Source organism: Octodon degus, unplaced genomic scaffold (genome assembly GCF_000260255.1).
Source record: "Octodon degus isolate 3935 unplaced genomic scaffold, OctDeg1.0 scaffold00080, whole genome shotgun sequence".
NCBI classification, from domain to species: Eukaryota; Metazoa; Chordata; class Mammalia; order Rodentia; family Octodontidae; genus Octodon; species Octodon degus.
Window position 1 is genome coordinate 8,479,411 of NW_004524656.1, and position 21,001 is coordinate 8,500,411.

Here is a 21,001-nt window from a genome sequence, read left to right on the forward strand (position 1 = left end):
GTTCATCCCCTGCCGAGCTAGAGTCACTTCCTGCCCACCTCTGGTCACTCTGCTCTTATAGAACTGCAGAGGATCTAGAAACTCTGCAAGCATTCAGTCCACAGCCATGTCTGAATGTATGTTGTTTGTAACTCTCATCCATTTTTAAAAGATGTTCTTTTGTGGGAATTCAAGTACGATTTTTGCCCTCGTGCCTGAGGTGTGATTGTGTGAGCCCACAGACTGTGCATAGCTGTCAAGGATTCGCAGCGTGGCGGTCCTCACGCAGACAGGAGCGAGCAGTGGCAGTGGCGCGTTAACTGCGGTACTTCTCACTTGACTTGCACGTTTTGGTGGGTCACAAGTATTTTAAAGCTGCAAGTGCAACTACCCAAGTGTATGTTAGATGTGAAAATGTGCTTTTAAAAACCCAGCATGTTGTTCTGGAGTTAAGAGATCTAAACACTGGAAATAATATGAAGCACGAGGGCAATTCCCAGACGTGCTAGGTAAGCAGTTTTCTGCTGTAGTTCAAGGTCCTTAAGTACCTGCAGGCATTCTCTTTTCTCTCAGGCCTGTACAACTGCCATCCTTTTCCTCTTTGCCTGGCAGATCCCATGTGTCCTTCAGGCCTCGGGCTAGGAACTGTCTCCTCCAGAATGCTTTCCTCCTTCCCAAGCACCCCCCTTTAGAGGACTTTAGAGGACTTCATTATGTTTTTTCAATTGTCTGTTTGCTAATCCCTGTTCTCTACTTGACTAAAAAAAGGAAGGCAAGGATTATATCTGTAAATTCATATTTTACCCTGCAACATAGTAGGCACAACTGTTTATGAGTAAAGGAATGAGAATGAGTAAAAAGAAGAAATTCATATTATTGTCACCTGAGCAAGGTAAAAATGAAAACATGAAACTACTGTTCTAGCTCAGGGGTTCTAGAAAAGTTTTGTAAAAAGGAAGTTTCATAACAAATCTTGCCCTAAGCCTGGTTTGTTACAAGAGGAAGAGACATAGAATATGCTTCCAGCTTGAGCTTTTCTTTCCTGTTTCTCTTCAGGCAGTGCCAGCAGTTACCCCTGTGGATGAGGAGAGCTCGGATGGGGAGCCAGATCAGGAAGCTGTGCAGAGGTAATGTGACATCTGGCAGTGCTTGCAGAACGTCCTTGGGCAGGCTCCCCCTGCAACCAGCGAAAGGTCACCTCTGCCCAAGGAGGTGGTACAGTGCAGCTTCAACATTTGTGTGGTCTCTTTGCTCAAGCCAGATGGCATGTTCCTCCCCACATGGAAGTAACAGAAGACTACCCAGAAAATTTCATTTGTATAAACGCCATTGGAAGTCCCCTAAGTGACAGCAATAACCATAAGAACTTTTTCTCTTCTCCCTCCTTCCCTCCTTGCCCCCTGCCTTCACATTGCCTTCACATTGCAACTCTGATAGTATTCGCAAGGCTCGGAGCCTGCTCCTACCTGCCAAGAACTGTTTACTGAAAAGCAATTGGAGATTTGGGATGACAGTGATTCTAGCTAGTCTGGCCATGGACCGCTGACATGGACTCTTCCTTTCCAGGAGAATGAATACCACTTGTACTGTTTGCTGTGTTTCTTGCATCCTTTGTACCAACAAAGGGATATTTTTAAAAAAGCATATGGGATTTGGGCCAGGGACAAATATAAATACCCATTGTTTGCAGAACCTTGTTGAGAGATCCTGATTTCCAGAGAACGGCAGTCACCGTCAGGCATGCTGTACCGCTGCTCATGTGATCTCAGTTTCATTAGCTCTGGTCCTCAGCCCCATGCATGCCCTCTTGTGGAAGTTGTCTTTATTTTCCGGGGAGGGGGTTTCACCAGAATCTAGCATGTATTTTCCCAGAAATCTAGGTGTTCATCAAGATTATATGTTTTCCCTTGAGGGAAGTTGAAATAAAATGGTTTTTGTGGGCTCTTGGGGGAATTTGGGGTGTCTTTATCAAATGGATATTAAACCACTGATGGCTTACTCTCTGGCAAGTTTATATAACACTCATTAACCTACTGTCTGTTCACTAATTTTAGCTTAAAGAGATAAGGTAGTTAAGAATGAAATAAGACTATGTTTTAAGACCCTGTGAGTTGCTGGCCAGGACTTCCTACCCCCAGGAGCTCTGGATAAGAGCTGCTGTTCAGAAAAGAAGCTGGTCCCACGTGGAAAGCACCAGGGACAGTGAGCATAGTGAACAGGGCATGGGCAAGTGGACTAGCACCTTGTACAGCTTGGCCAGTAGGAGGGGAATTGTGGTGACTCCTTTCCCTTGCTGCTGCTGTTTTTATAATTTTCTCACATCAGAATATATAAAATTATAACTTATGGTATGATGAAACATAAGAGATTAGGTTTACTACCTTCTTACCTTAAAAGAAACAGCAATGTTTATCTTCTTTGTCTTAGACTTTACTTCCGTCAGCTTCACCTTCTTTCTTCTTTAGATCAACATTATAATGTCCAGCAATTTTTATGGGATAGAAAGAAAGATTCTCTTCATGCCCAAGAAGTGTAATCTTAGGGCAGAAACCGTCAACCAGAGAGCAGAACTGGCATCGTAGGGGTGTTGACTGTGTGGGTCTAGTAGATCTTCAGAGGAAAGGTCATCAGTGTGTAACTCTTGGCCTTTTGAAACTCTTCTGGTCTTTGGCTTGCATTTTTTCGCCTTTAAAAAAAATCTGAATCTTACATGTGGCTTTATTTCTTTGTACCCTATAGAATGTTGGTTTCTGGGGAACAGCATTATTTTTTCTTGTCTGGTGACTGAGTTGTAATCCCAGGCATGTGAGAGGAGATAGTTTTGGAACTTGTTTATCCCTAAATGGAATTGTGTGTTTTCTGTGATCTCTAGTAAGGATAGCCTCAGAGCATGGGTTCTGTCAGACTGGAAGTCATTATGTGTAGCCCTCCTGAATATCCCCCTTGGTTTGGGCTAGTTTTCTCTGTTCCCTCTAAATTTCCTTACATTTTGGAAATTTAGAGGGAACAGAGGAATAAAATTAACATATAGGAAAATAAGTTCTTCTGTTCAGTGGAACACAGAAGGGAAACTGGTTTTCTTATCTTTGAGATATATCTGTTTTTTCTCTTCAGTGACTACTCTTATGTTCAAAATTCAGCCACTTCAGTGCTAAGCCAACTTTTGTTGGCCAGTTAGACACATGTTACTTCCATCCAGTCAGGGCTCTGCAGAGTTCTTCTGGTGCTCTGGCACCATTTCACTGAGTGCGTTGGATTAACTTCTGTTGCTTCTCGTGGAAGGATATTCCTGTCTGTCTTTTTTACTATGAAATGTGCTCCTGCTTGTTGCAGGTACTTGGCAAATAGGTCCAAAAGACATACACTGGCTATGACCAACCCTACAGCTGAGATTCCACCGGACCTACAGCGGCAGCTAGGACAGCAGCCTTTCCGTTCCCGGGTCTGGCCCCCTCACCTGGTACCTGATCAGCATCGGTGAGTAGCCACATGGCAGTGTGAGCTTCCTGAGGCTTGCCAAGCAGGCACCCTTCTTACTAGTCTCCCAGCGAGGGTGACTAGATTGGAGCAGAAAGCAGCTCTCATCCCGAACGTACATCCTCTCAGCTCCTTGTGTTCCTTGTACACAGGGCAAAGTTTTTCCACTGGGCCCTGGCACAGAGTGAGAGTCTTCTTTCCTATTGCCTTTTATCTGCAGCTGATTCCCAGAATTCAGAATCTTGACTCATAGATGAGTTGAATTTGAGATCTTCAAGGAAGTGAAGCTCTCAAAAGGCCAACTGGAAATGGAAGGATTTATAGCAATAACCATAGACTTGATTTTTAATAATTCATCACTTGGAAAAGAATGAGCACTTCTTGCCATGTTATCACTGACAATAGCTTGCATATGGAGGAAGACACGTCCTTTGTGAATTGTAGGACAAGGGTAGCACATCCTCTTGAGTGATGTCCCCGAGAAGTCATTCTTTCAGTGTTCTGATGACAGAGTCTTGTGCTAGGTCTCTGTTACATTGATAATTCATTCTCTTGGAAAAATAGGAACAAGTTTTAGCTTTCCTGACCAGGAAGATTTCACTGACTCTAAGCCTAGAAGCAAGGAGGATGGCACTTTGCTAGAAAAAGATGGTTGTCTTCTGTGTATATCTTGATGACTAAAAATTGTAGTTATTCCCATTCTGAAGCTATTCCAAGCTCATGACCACCACCACCCCTACCCTCTTCAATTCAGAGTCGCCATCAGTGGCTAGAATTTATTTCAGTTCAGCATTTTTGGAGCAAGAATGAAAAGCATTCCTACCTGTGAAGGCTGAAAAACAGGCAGATTCTAAGGAAATAAAGATGACCTGCGCGTTGCTAGGAAATCAGGCAGCCAGCTCACACAGGCTGGCTTGACACAATGTTCTGCAGGCATCATGTAATCAGCAGAGAGAGGTGAACTCTGAGTAGGCAGAGACATAATTAGTGCCACGTTGGAACTCTGGGAGAAGGAAGATAAGCTTGTACAAGGTACTGTGAATAGTTAAACAAAAATGGTTTAGGAATAGCAAGAATGAAGATTCTCAATAAAAGCCTTTTGGCACAGGAAGTCCTTTTCAAGTCAAAATCTCCCAGGACTGACATTTCTAGTGTACATTAAAGAGCATTTTGATTATTGGAAGAACTGCCCTCTCCTCCCCTTGTAAATTTCCTGTGGCATCTCATGACTCAGCTCTATACTAGTTACCTAACATCTTTCTTTCCTCTATTTTGACACTAATTTTCTAGCCCTCATCAGGGTCTGTTAGCTTATGTCCTTCAGGTACATTTGTTTAATTCTAGGTGTCCTTCAGAAGCTACTTTCTTTCAGGGAAATGAAGATCAGCACATTGCCTCAGCCTCAGTCCCAGATCCTCTCTTATGTTGACATTTGTTCTTGGGGGACTCATAGCCCCGTATATGTGGTATCCGTCCTGCCTACCATTGTTGTCAAGGCCTTGCCTGCTAGAAATCAATCTGTTGCCCATTTTCATGTGAACAGTCTTGCTAGAGTTTTCCCTGGGTTTCTGTAGCCAGGGTAGTTTGAATTGGAAGAAAATGAATGATTATAAGTGGCAGATTGGATACAGTTGAACATTTATGTAAATTCAGCTATCGTAGTGGAGTTGCTGTCCAAATATGCAACACAAGAGACTGAAGGTATCTTCAGTGGAAAAGAGAAACTGTCCAGGGCCATAAGACCCTGAAAATGGATGACCTGGACAGGTGGGGTTTTTTTTTTTTTTTTCCTGTTGCTGTTGTTCTTTTTTTTAATGTATTTGGTTGTTACAGGGTCTCACTATGCAGCTTGGACTCATAGTGATCCTCCTGTTTTCAGTCTCCCCAGAGCTGGGATTATAGGCGTGTGCCACCACTCCCGGTCTTGGTGGTCGGCTCAGCGCTCCTGGGGGTGGGGCTGGAGCGGCATGTGGTGGTGGGATACAACCTTGGTCCCTGCACTTGCCTAAGCAGATGCTTTAGTCTGCTGAGCTATCTCATGGGCCCCAAAGGATAGGTTACTGAATTCCTTTCATATTCTGGAGGAAATAATCAGAGAGAGAGAGAATGTGTGTGCACGCATGCGTGTATATGTGTGTGTGGCATGTGTGCAAGTGTGTGTGTGTGTGTGTGTGTGTTTGTGGGGGGTGGGAGGGGGCTTGAACCCAGGGCTTCTGAACTGGTACAGTAGATGAAGTCTAACGTGGAGACAGAAAAGGGGTCTATTCAACCTTTCTATTCCTAGAAGTGTGTGAACTGAAATTTTAAAAATGTAACTAAAATTAACATAAGATGGGTTCTATCCAGGGAAACCAAGTCCCTGTTAACAGAGTGTAGTGGGAAATAACTTAATGTGAGGCTTTTTTGAGTTTGAACATGATTGCTAAGAAAAATTCAAACTATCAGTGCTTCTAAAATGAACAACGCCATCAGAACTGTTCCTCTGAAGTTACTTTGCTGTACTGACTTGGAATCAGTCTCTTTACCACCTGACCATCCGAAAGTCATGAAATACCTGGACTGAGCTATGACTCCTCTGATGAAAGAAAATGGCAGAAAGACTGCATGACTGCTTGAAGAACACAACTTTCTTAATGCATCAGAACTGTGTCGATTACAATATGTTCATTACCTGGAAATATCAAAAGCCTAGGAGTCGAAGTTTAGAAAATACTTGCTTGCTTTAACTCGAATCCGAAGTAGAGAGAGAAAAGAAAACTTGAACACATGCTTCTGAAATGGGCTTTCCCATCACTGCTTCTGGATATGTCCCCTCCAGTCATTTGTCTTCTGTGTCACCAAAGCCAGTACATGCTCACACTCATTTCATTAGCTCACTTCTTTGTCAAGTGCTAGGTACAGTCTAAAGCAGAAGTCAACATTAGTACAGAGCAGTGAAGGGCTTTCATCTGCTGCCAGACTTCTTTTGACATCTCTGCACAGTCATCATCTCTCCCAAGTCCCTTTCTGTGTGCATTGTATTTGAACCCGCTTATTAACCTGCTTCCTTAACTCTGGTTCTGCTTCAGTCCAAAATGAATAGCTGGCAAGGTGAGCCATCATTTCACCCATAGCTCAGTGTAATGTCATCTCTGCCCTGGACATGAAACCCTGACCCTTTCCATCAGCTGTGGAATGCTGCCTCGGCAGTCTTTTATCTGCTTGCCTCAACCCATAAACATCTCTTTGTGATTAGGTAATGAGTAAAGGTGTTAGCTTCTAACCCTGATGCTGTCTTAGGCGTTCCTTATCAATAGCTTGTTCTTTCTTTCTGTAAGATACTGGCTGTGTTCTGAATGAGCAGCGGGGTCTTTGAAGGTAATGCACGTGATTCTTCTGTCAATAGGCGGCTGGGCGGGCGCTGGTGCTCTGAGAAGTTAGTGTTCACAGTAGGTAACCTCACTTGTGTTTACAAGGTACGTGCAGGATCTTGAGGCCCACATTCCTTAAGAATGCGTTGTCACCATCCCAGGGTCAGATGTCCCCATTTCCCTCCACTTCAGCTTCCACCCTCCCTTTTCTAGCACAGAACTATGAGTTCCGGGCCAGACCTTTGACCACAAAGCTCACTAGTTTTACTCTGGTCCTATGGAGATTACCGCTCAGGGAAAATTGTGGGCCAGACAGTGAGGTCTCTAATAATACAATATAGACATGTGATTTTTAAAGCCAGGGCTCCTGTACAGCTGGTCCTGGGGGTATTGAGGAGCTTCTCTCTCTGGTCCAGCATATTTATAAGAGCTGGGTATATCTGATCCCAGAAACATCGGGCCTGGAAGTTGGGCCAGCTGAAGGTACATGGACATGGAAATGTATACAGCTGGTGCCCGTAGAGGTTAGCAGACTAGGGAAGCAAACTTCTTCAGGAAATGGCAAAGACGTAGCATAATACACAGGCTACACACGCAGTCAGCCGTCTTTGTGTGATCTGGAACAGCAGTCCCTGAGTGGTTTGGTTAAAACCCCTGAGTCCCAGCCCTAACCTTCTCTTCCCGTGTATTCAGCTCCACCTACAAGGACTCCAACACTCTGCACCTCCCTACGGAGCGTTTCTCCCCTGTGCGCCGGTTCTCAGATGGGGCTGCAAGCATCCAGGCCTTCAAAGCTCACCTGGAAAAGATGGGCAACAGCAGCAGCATCAAACAGTTGCAGCAGGTAACGGGAGAGGTACCGGGCGTCTGTGGGGAAGCGTGGGTAGCAGACCGGTGCTGCAGAGGACTAGGGTGGTGAACTGTCCAACCCTTCATGCCAGCAGGGCCACAGTTTCATAGGTTAAAGCATAGCTTTTTCATGTTCTTTCCTTACTCCTTGTTAGACACAGCTCTCCCCAGGATCAAATCTGCTTTCCCCATAAAGGGACCAAATGTTCTTCCTGTCTGTGTAATTCGCAGAAGGGGATTTCAGGGGTTGGTCTGAGTGGGAAGCAAGGCACTTCTAATCAAGTTGGGCGTTCCCCTGTGATGTAGGCTGCTGGGTCACACCTTGTCACACGCTCCGCTTTGTTCAGAATGCTGCTCTAGAAGCAGGCTTTTATGAAGGGCCAATTTTCCTTTCTGCCTTCCGAGGTTTCACTGGACGCTACTCACACACAGGCTTTGGTGTATCCTTGGTATTCCCCACTCATTTACACAGAACAGAATGTAAAGATATTTAGTATGCAGATACCTGAGTCAGTGGGTCAGTTCCTTATCAAGGACATTGTTCTTCTCTTGCGGTTTCTTCTGCCCATGAGACCCCGAGGCAGATCTGCACCTGCTGAGATCGCTGCATGGGGTGGCCCAGCTGCATCCCCCTCAGTATTAAATACTTTCCCTTCAGGAGTGTGAGCAGTTGCAGAAGATGTATGGGGGGCAGATCGATGAAAGAACCCTGGAGAAGACCCAGCAGCAGCATATGCTGTACCAGCAGGAGCAGCACCACCAGATTCTCCAGCAGCAGATTCAAGTAGGCTCTCATTCTGGCATTCTCTAACTTATGTGGAGTTGTCTTCAGGAGACTTGCCTGTGTATTTGGCAGAGAACACTCAGGACAAAGTGGAGTTGTGTTATGTAGATGGCTGATGTATTTGAATAAAGGTAACCAAGCTTTGGATGAATGACAGACGCATGAATCGGAGTCACAGATAGTTCATTCTGTGTCTGCCCTTCCTGGGAGCAGCTCTGATGAATCCTAAAGCTCACAGTTATTTCTCTCTCTCTCTCTCTCTCTCTCTCTCTCTCTCTCTCTCTCTCTCTCTCTCTCGGTTGTTTTAGGATTCTATCTGTCCTCCTCAGCCCTCCCCAGCTGCATGTGAAAATCAGCCAGCCCTGCTCACCCACCAGCTCCAGAGGTAACGAATCACTGTGTTGTATTGAGATTGCTGGTCCTTGACCCAAGTCCTATGGGAGATAATTGACCGATTTTAGCATTCATTTTGGAAGAATCTACTTGAAAAGCAGAGAAACCAACTTAAAGTTCAAGAGCTTCTCTGAAATCCTGACTTCCTGTGCCATTTCATTTTCTTAACCCCAAGAACAAAGTAACCTCACATCTCCTAGTGGAGGTCAGGCACAGTTTCAAAGTGGACTGGGTCTCTGTGGTAGAAAACTTTGGTGAAACAAGACATGGGTAGGCTTTTAATTGACTGGGGTAGATGACTTTTGCATGATTTTCTACTATGGTAGTGAATCAAAGCTAAAAAAATAGGTTCTTCTTGTGTGTGTTGTATGACTAACACGTAAGATTGTCACCTCAGGAAGTGTCTTTATCCATTTTGTCATTCTTAAGGTTAAGGATTCAGCCTTCAAGCCCACCCCCCAACCACCCCAGCAACCATCTCTTCAGGCAACCAAGTAATAGCCCTCCCCCTATGAACAGTGCCATGATCCAGTCTCACGGTGAGTGGAGAGGCCCAGGAGGAACCGAGTGTGCCACACGAGAAAAATGGCTGTCTTCGTCTTTGGGGTCTTTTGTTATCTTCTCTTTTTTTCTTTCTTTTATTTTTTGTTTTGTCTTAACCGTCTTAGTTTTGAGTGCTATGAGCCATCTGAAAGGCAAAATAACATAGTATTTAGGGGTATGGACTCTAGAGCCAGACTACCTTGGTTTGAGTCCTGGTCCCACCGGTTTCTTGCCTGTGGTCCCTTAAGTAAAATACTTCTGTGTACCTCCACTTTCTTGGTAATATCGATATCTAATGAATATATATGTAAAACACTAGGAACAAACAATCTTTGACACAAATAGTTCCCAATAAAGGTTCTGTTACTGGTATTTTTACCAATAACTCTTCCAGCCATATGAAATAAAAAGCTGCAGCCAGACCCTTCCCGTTGCCATGCCTGTGTTGGTTACCATGTACATGTGGGACCCTCTTACCAGGGTTTAGATGAGGGTGAATGAGGATGACACGTCAGAGATCACCACACAGTGAGGGCTTTGTCATCCTTCTTGCCATTCCTGAGAAGAATCTGAAGCTAGGCCTGCCCTAAGTGTAGTTCCCTGACCCACTGCATTGGCAGGGAAAGCACAGTCTCACATCTCATCCCTGACCTGCTAAATCAGAACGTGCACTTCAGCCAGATCCCTCAGCTGGTTGCTTGTGCGTTCATGTTTGAGATGCGCTATGTAGATCTGAGCTACTCAAAATATGATCCATAGGTCAGCTTCTAGGGGCATTTTATTTTATTTTATTTTATTTTTATTATTATTTTTTTTTTTTTTGGAAATACAGATTCTTGTGAACCCACATTGACCTTCTCAGTCAGATTTCTGTAGGTAGATGTGGGAAATCATTTTGTTAAACAAGTCCTATTGCCTTGCCTTGTGCATACTACATTTTGAGAGGCTGTTTTAGATGCTCTCTGACGGGATTCTCCCCGCCAGCTCCATGCTTCATGATGGCATGCAGTCTGGGCGCTTGGTCACTCGAGGTCCCCTTCTCTCCAGGTGCTGCCGCTCCCTCCCAGTTTCAAGGCTTACCCTCCCGCAGTGCAATCTTCCAGCAGCAGCAGCCTGAGAACTGTTCTCCTCCCCCCAATGTGGCACTCACCTGCTTGGGCATCCAGCAGCCTACCCAGTCACAGCAGGTGACTATCCAAGTACAGGAGCCAGTTGACCTGCTCAGCAGCATGCCCGGGACGGCTGCAGGCTCCACCGGACGCAGCATCTCCATCAGCCCCAGCGCCAGTCAGATTCAGATGCAGCACCGTTCCAGCCTGATGGCCAACTTCAGCTATGGGCACCGGCCCTTGTCCAAGCAGCTCAGTGCTGACAGTGCAGAGGCACACAGGTAAGGCCGCCTCATGTCGCCCAGCTGGGTCTGTGCAACCACGGGGGGAGGAAGCTCCTCAGCAGGGTGAGAGAGAGGCAGGACCAAGCACCGCCTGACTGGGCTACTCGTTTCACCCCTTCTAAAATCACCATGGTGAGTTCAGCATGACCTTGTACACGATTTAAAGGGCCTAGAATTAAAATGTTAAAGAGACAGAGAAGGAAAGTGACAAAACAACCTTACTAATTGTTTGCAAAAAAGAAAGCTCCTATTTGAGGCGGGTGCAAAAATGTCAGTTCTCTTTCCTGTTGTTTTAGGAGTCTTTCCCTCTCTGTCAGTCTAAGAGATCAGTGCCTTGTAATAGCTTGAATAGTGTTTTAAGTTAGGCCATGATGCTTTCAAAGTAATCATGCTGCCTGTGTGCTGAGTGTGATGAACGATGTGGACATGAGGGGACAGGAAGAGCAGGTACTTCTGTGACCCTCTCCCTCGTCACACTGCAGCTGTCCGCGTCAGGTGCTTCCTGGTGAGGCACAGCGGTAGCTGTCCATTCCTGGGGAAGTGTAGCATACTTGGTCAGTGCTTACCTGGTATTCACTTCCTTTTGTATCTGCAGCTTGAACGTGAATCGGTTCTCCCCTGCTAACTACGACCAGCCACATTTGCACCCCCATCTGTTTTCGGACCAGTCCCGGGGTTCCCCCAGCAGCTACAGCCCTTCACCAGGAGTCGGGTTCCCTCCAGCCCAAGCCCTGAAAGTCCCTCCCCTTGACCAGCTCCCCACCTTCCCTCCCAGCGCACATCAGCAGCCACCACACTATACTACATCGGCACTACAGCAGGCCCTACTATCCCCCACACCGCCAGACTATAACAGACACCAGCAGGTACCCCACATCCTTCAAGGACTTCTCTCTCCCCGGCATTCACTCACTGGCCACTCGGACATCCGGCTGCCTCCAGCAGAGTTTGCACAGCTTATTAAAAGGCAGCAGCAGCAGCGACATCAGCAGCAACAGCAGCAGCAGCAAGAATACCAAGACTTGTTCAGGCACATGAACCAAGGGGATGCTGCGAGCCTGGCCCCCAACCTCGGGGGACAGAGTCTGACAGAGCACCAGGCTTTATCTTATCAAAATGCTGACTCCTACCACCACCACCACCACCACACCAGCCCCCAGCATCTTCTGCAAATCAGGGCACAGGAATGTATCTCGCAGGTGTCCTCACCGGCCCCAGCCCATGGGTATGCTCAGCAGCCGGCGCTCGTACACTCAGAGAGCATGGAGGAAGACTGCCTGTGTGAGGGGGCCAAGGAAGGCTTTCTGGACAGCAAGAGTTCAAGTTCCTTGACCAAAGGTTGCCGCGACAGCCCTCTACTCTTGAGTACTGGTGGACCTGGGGATCCTGAATCTTTGCTAGGAACTGTGAGTCATGCCCAAGAATTGGGGATACATCCCTATGGACATCAGGCAGCTGCAGCGTTCAATAGGAATAAGGTGCCCAGCCGAGGTAAGAGTCTATCAAAGTGAAAATCCTGGTGCAGTGTGCCCTGATTCAGTAATGGTACTTTGTTTCAGCTAGTACTTTCTGTTGTTAAGAAAGAAAAATTCCCAGGGCCAGCCAAATAGCTCAGTGGATTAAAACGCCCATAAGCAGGTACAAGGGCTGGGGCTTCAGTCCCTGGGCTTTTGGGAAGCTGTAAACAGGGTCTCACTACTACAAGTCTGATCTAGGATTGAGGCCCTGAACACCCTGTAGACCCTTCCCTAAAATATAGAAAACAAAGTAAATAAATAGAAAGAAAGAAAAATTCCTGAGAAGACCTTCTGGACCACTTGGAGAAAAGCATAGAGAAGTGGCTACTGATGGGTGAGGGATCCACTTTCCAAGTACATGCATTAGCTATTCCCCTTTTGTACCATTTCTTGGAATCCAGAACTTCCTATTTTCTTTTCTTTCTTTCTTTCTTTTTTTTTTTTTTTTAATTTTAGAAATTCCTATTTTCAAAATAGCCTCTATAGGGGAGATGGCTCAGTAGAATAAGCGCTTCCCTGGCCAGCACAAGGGCCTGAGTTCAATCCCCAGTTCTGCCAAATAAAACAAAACAAACAAAATCTACACAAAATAGCTTCTACAATAGGAAAAAATTAGCCAGCATTATGAAAATTTAGTATAAGTAGTAAGACCACAAGTTAAAGTACCTTAATCCTGATCTTACCTCTGTCACAAGTATGATATCCTAATCATAAACTCACTGATGTTTGTCCTAATGGCTGGTGATTATCTTAATTATTTTCCTTATCTGTGAAAAAGGACAGGAAGATAATGATTCTTCACCAAGTTTTGTGATGATTCCAACATGTTTGTATTTATACATAGTGTTGGCATGAGAAAGAAAAGGAGACAGCTACGGTGAGGTAGCGTTACTCTGGGAATTTCATCAGTGTACTCAGTGCAGCGTCACAGGGGTTCCCTGGCATCTCTTTTTGTGTCACTTTATAATTAACGCATTTACTTTTATCTGAAGGAGAGGAAGACTGCCATCAGTGAATTAGTTCCAGTAGTATCTCAGCATTCATCCTCGACAAAACTAGGGATTTCCATCCTGCCAGCATAGACCTTGCAGTTTACCACCCTTCCCATAGCCCTCAAGGGAACAGAAGTGAGTGTGTCTGCGAGCTGCACAACCCAAGACCACATTTCTTCTGCACTGTGCTCCCTGGCCTTAGTCGCATCTCCTGCGTGGTCCTGTGAAGTCAGCACATGAAACTCAGCTCCAAGGGGACTTAGGTGCTGTAGCACAGAGCGGGATAGGACACTTGCACCAAAGCAGGGGAGGTAAACGAGGCTTGGTGATTCTAGGTATCCTCACTCTGCTCCCAGAGAAGGGAAATACAGTTGCACGAAAGGCAGTTAAGTCCTGGGCCTTCAAACGGTGCGTCATCCAGCCTAGAGATTTTCCTTGTCTAATGTATCGTAATCACATGTGGCAGCTGTACTTGAGGCAAACCTGGACAGGTGGCAGCTTTCCGATCTGGTCATGTGTAGAACAGCAGCATTTAGGGTCAGGAGGAAAAAGTAAGGAGAAACAGGTCTGTGGAAAGGGGTTGGACTCTTCCTGCTTCGTGTGACGGAGCAGAACCAAGGTCACAGTAGAAGTTGTAGTATGTTCCTCAAGCTCTGTACAGGACAAGCTACCTTAGCACCCTGGACCAAATCTAGGATCATCGCGGGGAGAGCCTCTAGTAGATTAGCATAAAAAGGAAAAGCCAAGTGTAGTGGCACACATTTGTAATCCCAGCACTTGGGAGGCAGAGGCAGGAGTATTGTTACAAGTTGGAGACCAGCCTAGGCTACAAAGTGAACTCAAGGCCAGCCTGCATAGAGCGAGATCTTGTCTCAAAAAGACAATAAAATAATAAAAATATTAAAAAGGAAAAAACCCTAATGTTCTTGTTGAACTTTCCATGTGCCAGACACCAAATGCTGTTCATATATAAACGCCTTTGATCCTTGGAACAACCCACTGTCTCCATTTTAACTGAGACAGCTGAGTCATAGAGGTAAGTGACTGGCCTCAGGATGCAGGCTAGCAAGTGCAACTGAACGCAGTTACTCATTCCACTCCAGCAGAGTTCCAGGCCCTGGTCTGTGAAGCACTGAGGTGGCCCAAAAGCTGGGGTGAGCATTGCTCCTCCCACCCCTCCCTGGCCCTTGACCGCCATGTATTTGAGTATCTTTTGATGTGTTTTCCACTAATTTCTCTTCATTTGCCCTCCCATGTGATGGCTGGAGAGCTTATATTTGCCACTGGCCCTAATCCTCAGAAGAACACCTGCTGGTGGCCTGCTGCCTACCAGTAGTGGGTAGAGCTGGATGTGTGGCTTTGTTGGGCAGCCCCAGAGGAGGGAGAGGCTAGCTCTGCTTCAGGGAGCAGGGTAGGTTGCCAGCAGTTAAGTGCATCTGGCTTGGATCTTGATGGCTGGAGAGGATTTCGACAGTGGGGTCTAGAGAAGCATGAGGAAAGAACAAGGAGGAGTAAATGTCTCAGGGAAGTTTTGGGACCAGCAAGCAAGGCGTGGTTTGGAGTAGAATATCAAAAAAAATTAGAAGAAGCCAAGAAGCTCTGGTCTAGACTGAGCTGCAGATGTGCAACAGAAGAGGAGCACGTTATCGGTCCCTTGGTAGTTTCAGAGCATCTCAGGGTGTCATCTGTCCCAGTCAAATCCCTTGTCCCAACTCTAGGGATTTTACTTCAGCAGTACCTGATTGTTACAGTACTTTTGTCCAATCTGTTCTACTTCCTCCAATTGACTGACTGCCATTATTTCTCTTCCCCTCTTCTTCCTGTGTTCTTACATCATTGTCATTGTCACTGCCATGACCTCCATAAATATGTCTGTTAGGCCATCTATGTAACCTGTCCTGACCTGGAAGCTTATCAGTTTTGCTGGATCTCCTCCCCTCTTTTCACCCTTTTTGCTCTGACCTTTAATAAGAGCTCTTCTAGAAGCTCCAATCTTTACTCCTGCTATGTGTGCGCACAGCCACCTGGAAAGTGTATGTTAAGAATCCCTTTTACAGTAGAAATGCTTTGACCTGACTTCCTCACCTTTAAAACTTGAAAGCTACATTTTTACTTTACTGAAGAACCTTCAGAGCTGGGCATGGTGGTGCATGCCTATAATCCCAGGATTCAGGAGGCTGAGGCAGGAGGATCATTGTGGATTTGAGACCAGCCTGTGCTACAAAGTGAGCTCAAGACCAGCTTGAATTGCAGAGCGAGACCCTGTCTCAAAAAAACCAAAAAAAAAAAAAGAATCTTTGGATCTTTTGCTGACAAAGGGTTACAGTGCTGCCCCGTTACCCTGCCCACAAGTGTGGGGAGCTCACCATGTTTTTCTACCTGGACAGGAAGAAAAGCTTGCTGTTTCCTTTAATGAACCTCTCCATCTCTACGTAGTTACACATTGACCCCCAAACACCTCAGCTGTTACGGCTGTGGTAGAGCAAGTTCAGTACAGTTTATCGCACATCACATGTGTGATGGGAATTCAGAAAGGAAAGGATGAAGAAGGCCCTGTCCCCAGAGAGCTGCTGCTCCGTGGAAGGAAATGAGACATGAAGTGCTGTGTAATGAGTGCTTCAAAGCGTCTAATTAAGGGCAGAGCTCATGCAACCTTCTGGAACTTCTTGGGGGTAGATAAAGAGAGATCATGATATTAGTCAAGGAAAATCAGAGGCTACCATATTGTCACCAGTGATTTCCTGTTTCCTGTATGGCTGTTCGCCATCAGCCAGCAGGAGGCCAGGCATTGCCCGGGCACTGAGCAAGCAACATGCCAAAGGTTTTGTTTGGCAATGAATGCAAGTTTCAGTATTGTTCCTGCCCTGTGCTCCCTGTGATCTCCATGTCTGCCACTTGCAAAGTAAAAATAAAGGTTGTCTTCCTTCTGTAGTGTTCTGTGGGCTTGGTTTTATGATTCTACAGATAAATAAATACAGCAATACAGCCAGTTTTCACAATGAGATAACCAACTTGAACTCACAAAGAAAACCACATCCTCTTCGAGCTCAGAGAGCTTCAGCATTGTTACTTTAGGCTCCAGAGAGGTGTGAAACACCAAGAGCCTGAAAGTGGTTAGCTCTCAGGATCTTTAAAGGAGTAGGCAAACATGTCATTTGTCTATTTTTCTCTTAAAATCCCAGTAAATTTGTAAAGATGAGCTGCCCCGAAGTGCTCTGGGTAGGTGGGTGCTATGCATTGTATCCGTTGAATCATTTTTTCCCCCTTATGTGATCAGACAAATATCCTACCCTCTGTTGGCTCTCAGCTTTACGTTGGTAAATACTTGTGCATGGACCTTCTAGAGCTTGTCTTCTTCCCCTTATTTATTTTTTTAAAATTTATTTTTTTTTAATTTTATTTATGTGTGTGTGTGTGTGTGTGTGTGTGTGTGGCCAGCTCAGCCCACCAGGGGGCGGGGCTGGCTGGCATGTGGTGCTGGGGGATTGAACCGCGGTCCTGTGCTTTGCTAAGCTTGTTCTAAGTAGGTGCTTTAGACCACTGAGCCATCTCACCAGCCCCTTCCCCTTATTTATGTAGCCGTCAGTAAGCCTTGCTCTTCCTCCAGCTGCTGAGTGGGTGTGAAGGATGCCAGAGACTTGGGCCTGAGCCCTTATCTACTGCTCTGTGGTCAGTCTGCGAGCCACCTCCCCGGTGGTTAGTAAGTCTTAGCTAGAGTATCACAGAAGGCACCTAGGTGTAGGCTCAGCATCCTTAGAAAAAATAAGTGTATAGTTTTTTATAATTTATCAGAGCCCCTCACATTTATGTTAATTTTTAAATCTCCAAACAATTCTCATTTTTCAGATAGGAAACGGTATAAGGAGAAATTAAATTACCTACCCAAATTTATATCCTGTCTTGGTACTAGAGCTGCATCTTAACTTGAAGTTTTCTGAATCTTTGGTGTTCTTCATGTCTTACTGTTAGTCATCTTTTTATCACTGGGACAAAATACCTGAGCTAATTGGCTTAAAGGAAGAAAAGGTTATTTTGATTATCAACTCATGACTCAGCCCATTGCTTTGAGCCCTTGATGAGCCAGAACTTCATGGTCCAGAACACACTGTGGGGTCATGGTTGGGAAGGACAAAGGGAGAAGAGGGTTGGAGGCCCAATCCCCTTCAAGGACATGGCCCAGTGACTTAGCTTCTGTCCAGTAGACCCACCTCCCCAAGGTGCCACTACTTTCTAGTAACACCAGGAACTGAGGACCAGGCCTTTCGCACATGAGCTCTTAGGGGACGTTCACTGTCCCAATCCCAGCAGCCTCCTCTTCTCCACTCTACACCATCCGATCTCAAGTGCCAAGTGAGATCCCGGGTCTCTGACCTATTGATTACACTGAAGCTTGAACAGACAGAGCCCTGGTTTAAGCACACAGAGCCCAGTTTCTGTATACTTCTTTTTTATTTTGTTGGGTGGTTTTGTTTTGGCTGTTCTGTTTTGTTCTGTTCTGTTTACCGGAGATCAGACCAGAGGCTTGTACATGCAGGCGCTACTACTGACCCATACTCCCAGCCCTTCCTCTGGTTTTAACCACATTTGTCTCCCAAATCAGAGGCTGCTTCTTTAGATATTTAAGTTTCAGTAACTCAGCAGTTCATTTACATATGTGGGAACTGTTCTACAAACTTCTGCAAGTAAGGCTCTGCAATAAAATCACTTTCCTTTTCTTGGTTGACTCCATGTGCCCTTCCCCACTCTGAGCTTAGAGTAGAGCAGTTTACCTAGCATGTGCAAGTCCTAAATTTGGGCTCCAGCACTGCAAAAATAAAATTAAAATAAATTTTAGAGAAAAGATTTGGAAATACAGTCTACTGAATGCTTTTTGTGTGTGCTGCGCACCTGCTAAGTTATAGAGGAAGAAGTTGAGACCCAGAAAACTGGGTAGCTTGCCCAGTTCCCCTGCTTAGGAAGTGGTGGAGCCAGGAAGCAAGTTGAAATCTTCTGAGCAGACCTATGCTCATGTCTGCTGTGTCAACTCTCCTTGACTAAGGGATGACCTCTAGACTGGGGAGTCACGAGGCTTGTCATGTGACTGTCGAGTGATACATTGTTCTGTCTTGGAGGTGCTCTCGGGCCTGTTGGCATCAGACATGAAAGCTTGGAAGGGAGCACACACGAAGCACAAAACCCACCAGGCCTTCCAGAGCCAGAGTCAAAAGGAAGGACTTGGAGTTGGAGAAATGGTTTTCTCAGGAATAAAAGCAAATTCAAAATGAGAAGTTGGGAAGGGGACTGAACAGACAAGAAAAACCAACACATACACCAGGACCTCTAGAAGAGGAAGACACTAAATAGGAAGACCTGAGACTACATTTTATTAGCTATGCTATCTCATTGTGTTTGATAATGACCCTTTAAAAATCTTTAATGGGCCAGCAAGATAGCTTAGTGGACTAAGCACCTGCGTGGGCAAGCTCAGGGACAGGGGTTCAATCCCCAGTACCACAGGCCATGCTGACCCTGTTCCTGGACTTACTGAGCCAGCTACTGAGACCTGGTGTAGTGGTGCATACCAGTAATCCCAGCTCTGGGGAGGCTGAAACCAGGAGGATCACTACAAGTCTAAGCTGCATAGTGGGACCCTGTACCGAATACTAAATAAGTAAACATCTTTAAATGGAAGAACAGTCCTTGTTTCTCGGGAGAGCAGAGAAGACCAATGATGTTTGCAACTAGCCTTAGAGGTAAAAAAAAGACGCTACCACCACGAAGGGCTTGAGCAGATTGTGTTGGATCTCAGACTGGAGAACACAGTTTGGGATTAGGAAATACTTCCGACAACATGAGAAGCAGCTGCTGGTGGTGCTACTAAGACAGTGACCCACAGCTCCTTGCTCCCCAGAGCCGGTGCTGTCTCGCCAGTCACTCGGTCGGTCCTGGGGCTCTTTTGGTGCTTTGCCCGCTGAGAAGACTCGCTGAGTGGGCAAGATGATAACTGGTCCCAAAGAGCAAGTCAGTTTTCTTCCGTAGGTTCACTTTTATTTTTTTCTCTGCTAACTTCTTTCAGTAGCAAAATACTTGGCTTCTGACTCTTCTGCCCCTTCATTCAGAGAAATTTCTAAAGCTTTCTCATTGGTCTTCACCTTTGGTAGTTGGGAAGCCCCATCACAGTCCCCTGCCTCCATTTTAACCCAGAATACCTTGCATTTGCAATAATGTGCATGTCATTTACTTCCCAGCCCAACCCCTCCTGCTTGTGTCTAACTTTGATACCACTGGAGGCCATTCACAAAGAGACGTGAAACCCTTTCCCCAGCACTCAGGCAGTGGGTTTATTTTATCATTTAGATACTGGAATGCCACCATTAGCATTTTGTGCTATGTTTCATATCAAGGAGTATTTTTAAAACTTGGTCTTGCCAAGGGTTGGTTCATGAGGTAAGGCCCATAGTTGCCAAGGAACTTTACCCAAAAAACACAATCTAGTGGGAAAAAAACTCATTACGGCTGGCCAGATAGCTCAGCAGACTGAAGCACCTCCCTCGGCAGAGCATGGTGGCTAGGGTTTGATCCCCGTTGTGCCACGCCAGCCCTGCCTCCTGGGTGCACTGAGATGATTGAGGCTGGGCCTGGTGGTGTGTGCCTGTAATCCCAGCACTTGGGAGGCTGAAAACAGGAGAATCACTATGAGTCCGGTCTACATAGAGAGACCCTGTGGACCCTGTAGACTCTGTACTAAATTTTAAAAAAAACCAAAAAACTAGTAAACAAAACATACATTCAAGTCCTAGGTTTTTAAAAGAAACCAGAAGGGGGCTGGGGAGATAGCTCGGTAGAATAGGCGCTTGCCTGACAAGTGCAGGGTCCTGAGTTCAATCCCTAGTACTGCAAAAATAAATAAATAAAAGAAACCAAAAGTGCTACCAGGAGTATCCTGTCAACTTAGACACAATCCAGATACTCTTTGTGGCTGGCCTTGATCAAGAGGAAAAGTCATTTCTCTCTAAACTCCCAGGCCATAGAATTCTTGACTCTGATAGGAGACCAAGCCATCCTAAGAGAGCACTCGCTCACATTAGTCAAAGAGACGGTAGTGAATACTGGGGATGGGGAAACATCCTGGTGCACTGAAGGCTCACAGCGCACGCGTCCTGCCCTCGTAGAGCCTCCCATTAACATGTGTGACTGAGCAAAGTGCCCAGCTGGACATGGTCCTAGGGACGGTGGGAGAACAGTCAGATGAATAAAGCCTTCTGAAATTCAAAGGAAAAGTAACCTATTTCTGTTTGAAAGGAAAAGTTTCATAAAGATAATAACATTTGAGAAGAATCGAGAAGGATTAATTGGGCCAGGGAGATGGCTCAGTAGAGTAAGTGCTTCCCTGGGAAGGATTAATTGGTTTGGATTGGCAGGGCGGAAGTAGAACTTCCAGGAGGAAGGAGCAGCAGGGAAGGCGCACAGGGCTGTGAATAGTAGGGAAGTCAAGTAGTCGCACTTGCCTAGAGCTTAAAGTGTGCAAACGAGCAAAGCTTGGAAGCGGATAGTTTGGCCAGGGCAGCGTGGCGAGAGGAAGTGTGGGGGCTGAGGAAGCAGCTCAGAGGCAGAGTGCTTGCCTGCATGAAGTGTGTGGCCAGGAAAGGGAAGTCCATGTGCTACTCTAGAGAAAGAAATATTTCTAGGGCAGTAGTGGGGGGTAAAGAGGTTTAATCCAAGCAAGAGTTAATAGGGTTCCAGTG

General features: G+C 45.9%; 1 protein-coding gene across 3 annotated transcripts in view; it reads left to right on the plus strand.

Moving 5' to 3' along the window:
• Window positions 1–21,001, plus strand: part of Sik3 (SIK family kinase 3) — a 260,504-nt gene that overhangs the window by 235,346 nt on the left and 4,157 nt on the right. For 2 of the 3 annotated variants that reach the window (XM_004636479.3, XM_023721083.1), the window contains 8 exons: window positions 1,036–1,106; window positions 3,313–3,456; window positions 7,500–7,650; window positions 8,314–8,439; window positions 8,748–8,824; window positions 9,262–9,371; window positions 10,423–10,765; window positions 11,364–12,259. In XM_004636479.3, coding sequence (XP_004636536.1) covers window positions 1,036–1,106; window positions 3,313–3,456; window positions 7,500–7,650; window positions 8,314–8,439; window positions 8,748–8,824; window positions 9,262–9,371; window positions 10,423–10,765; window positions 11,364–12,259 — 1,918 coding nt within the window. The remainder of the gene's footprint in view (window positions 1–1,035; window positions 1,107–3,312; window positions 3,457–7,499; window positions 7,651–8,313; window positions 8,440–8,747; window positions 8,825–9,261; window positions 9,372–10,422; window positions 10,766–11,363; window positions 12,260–21,001) is intronic. The other variant, XM_004636480.3, reaches the window with a different exon arrangement.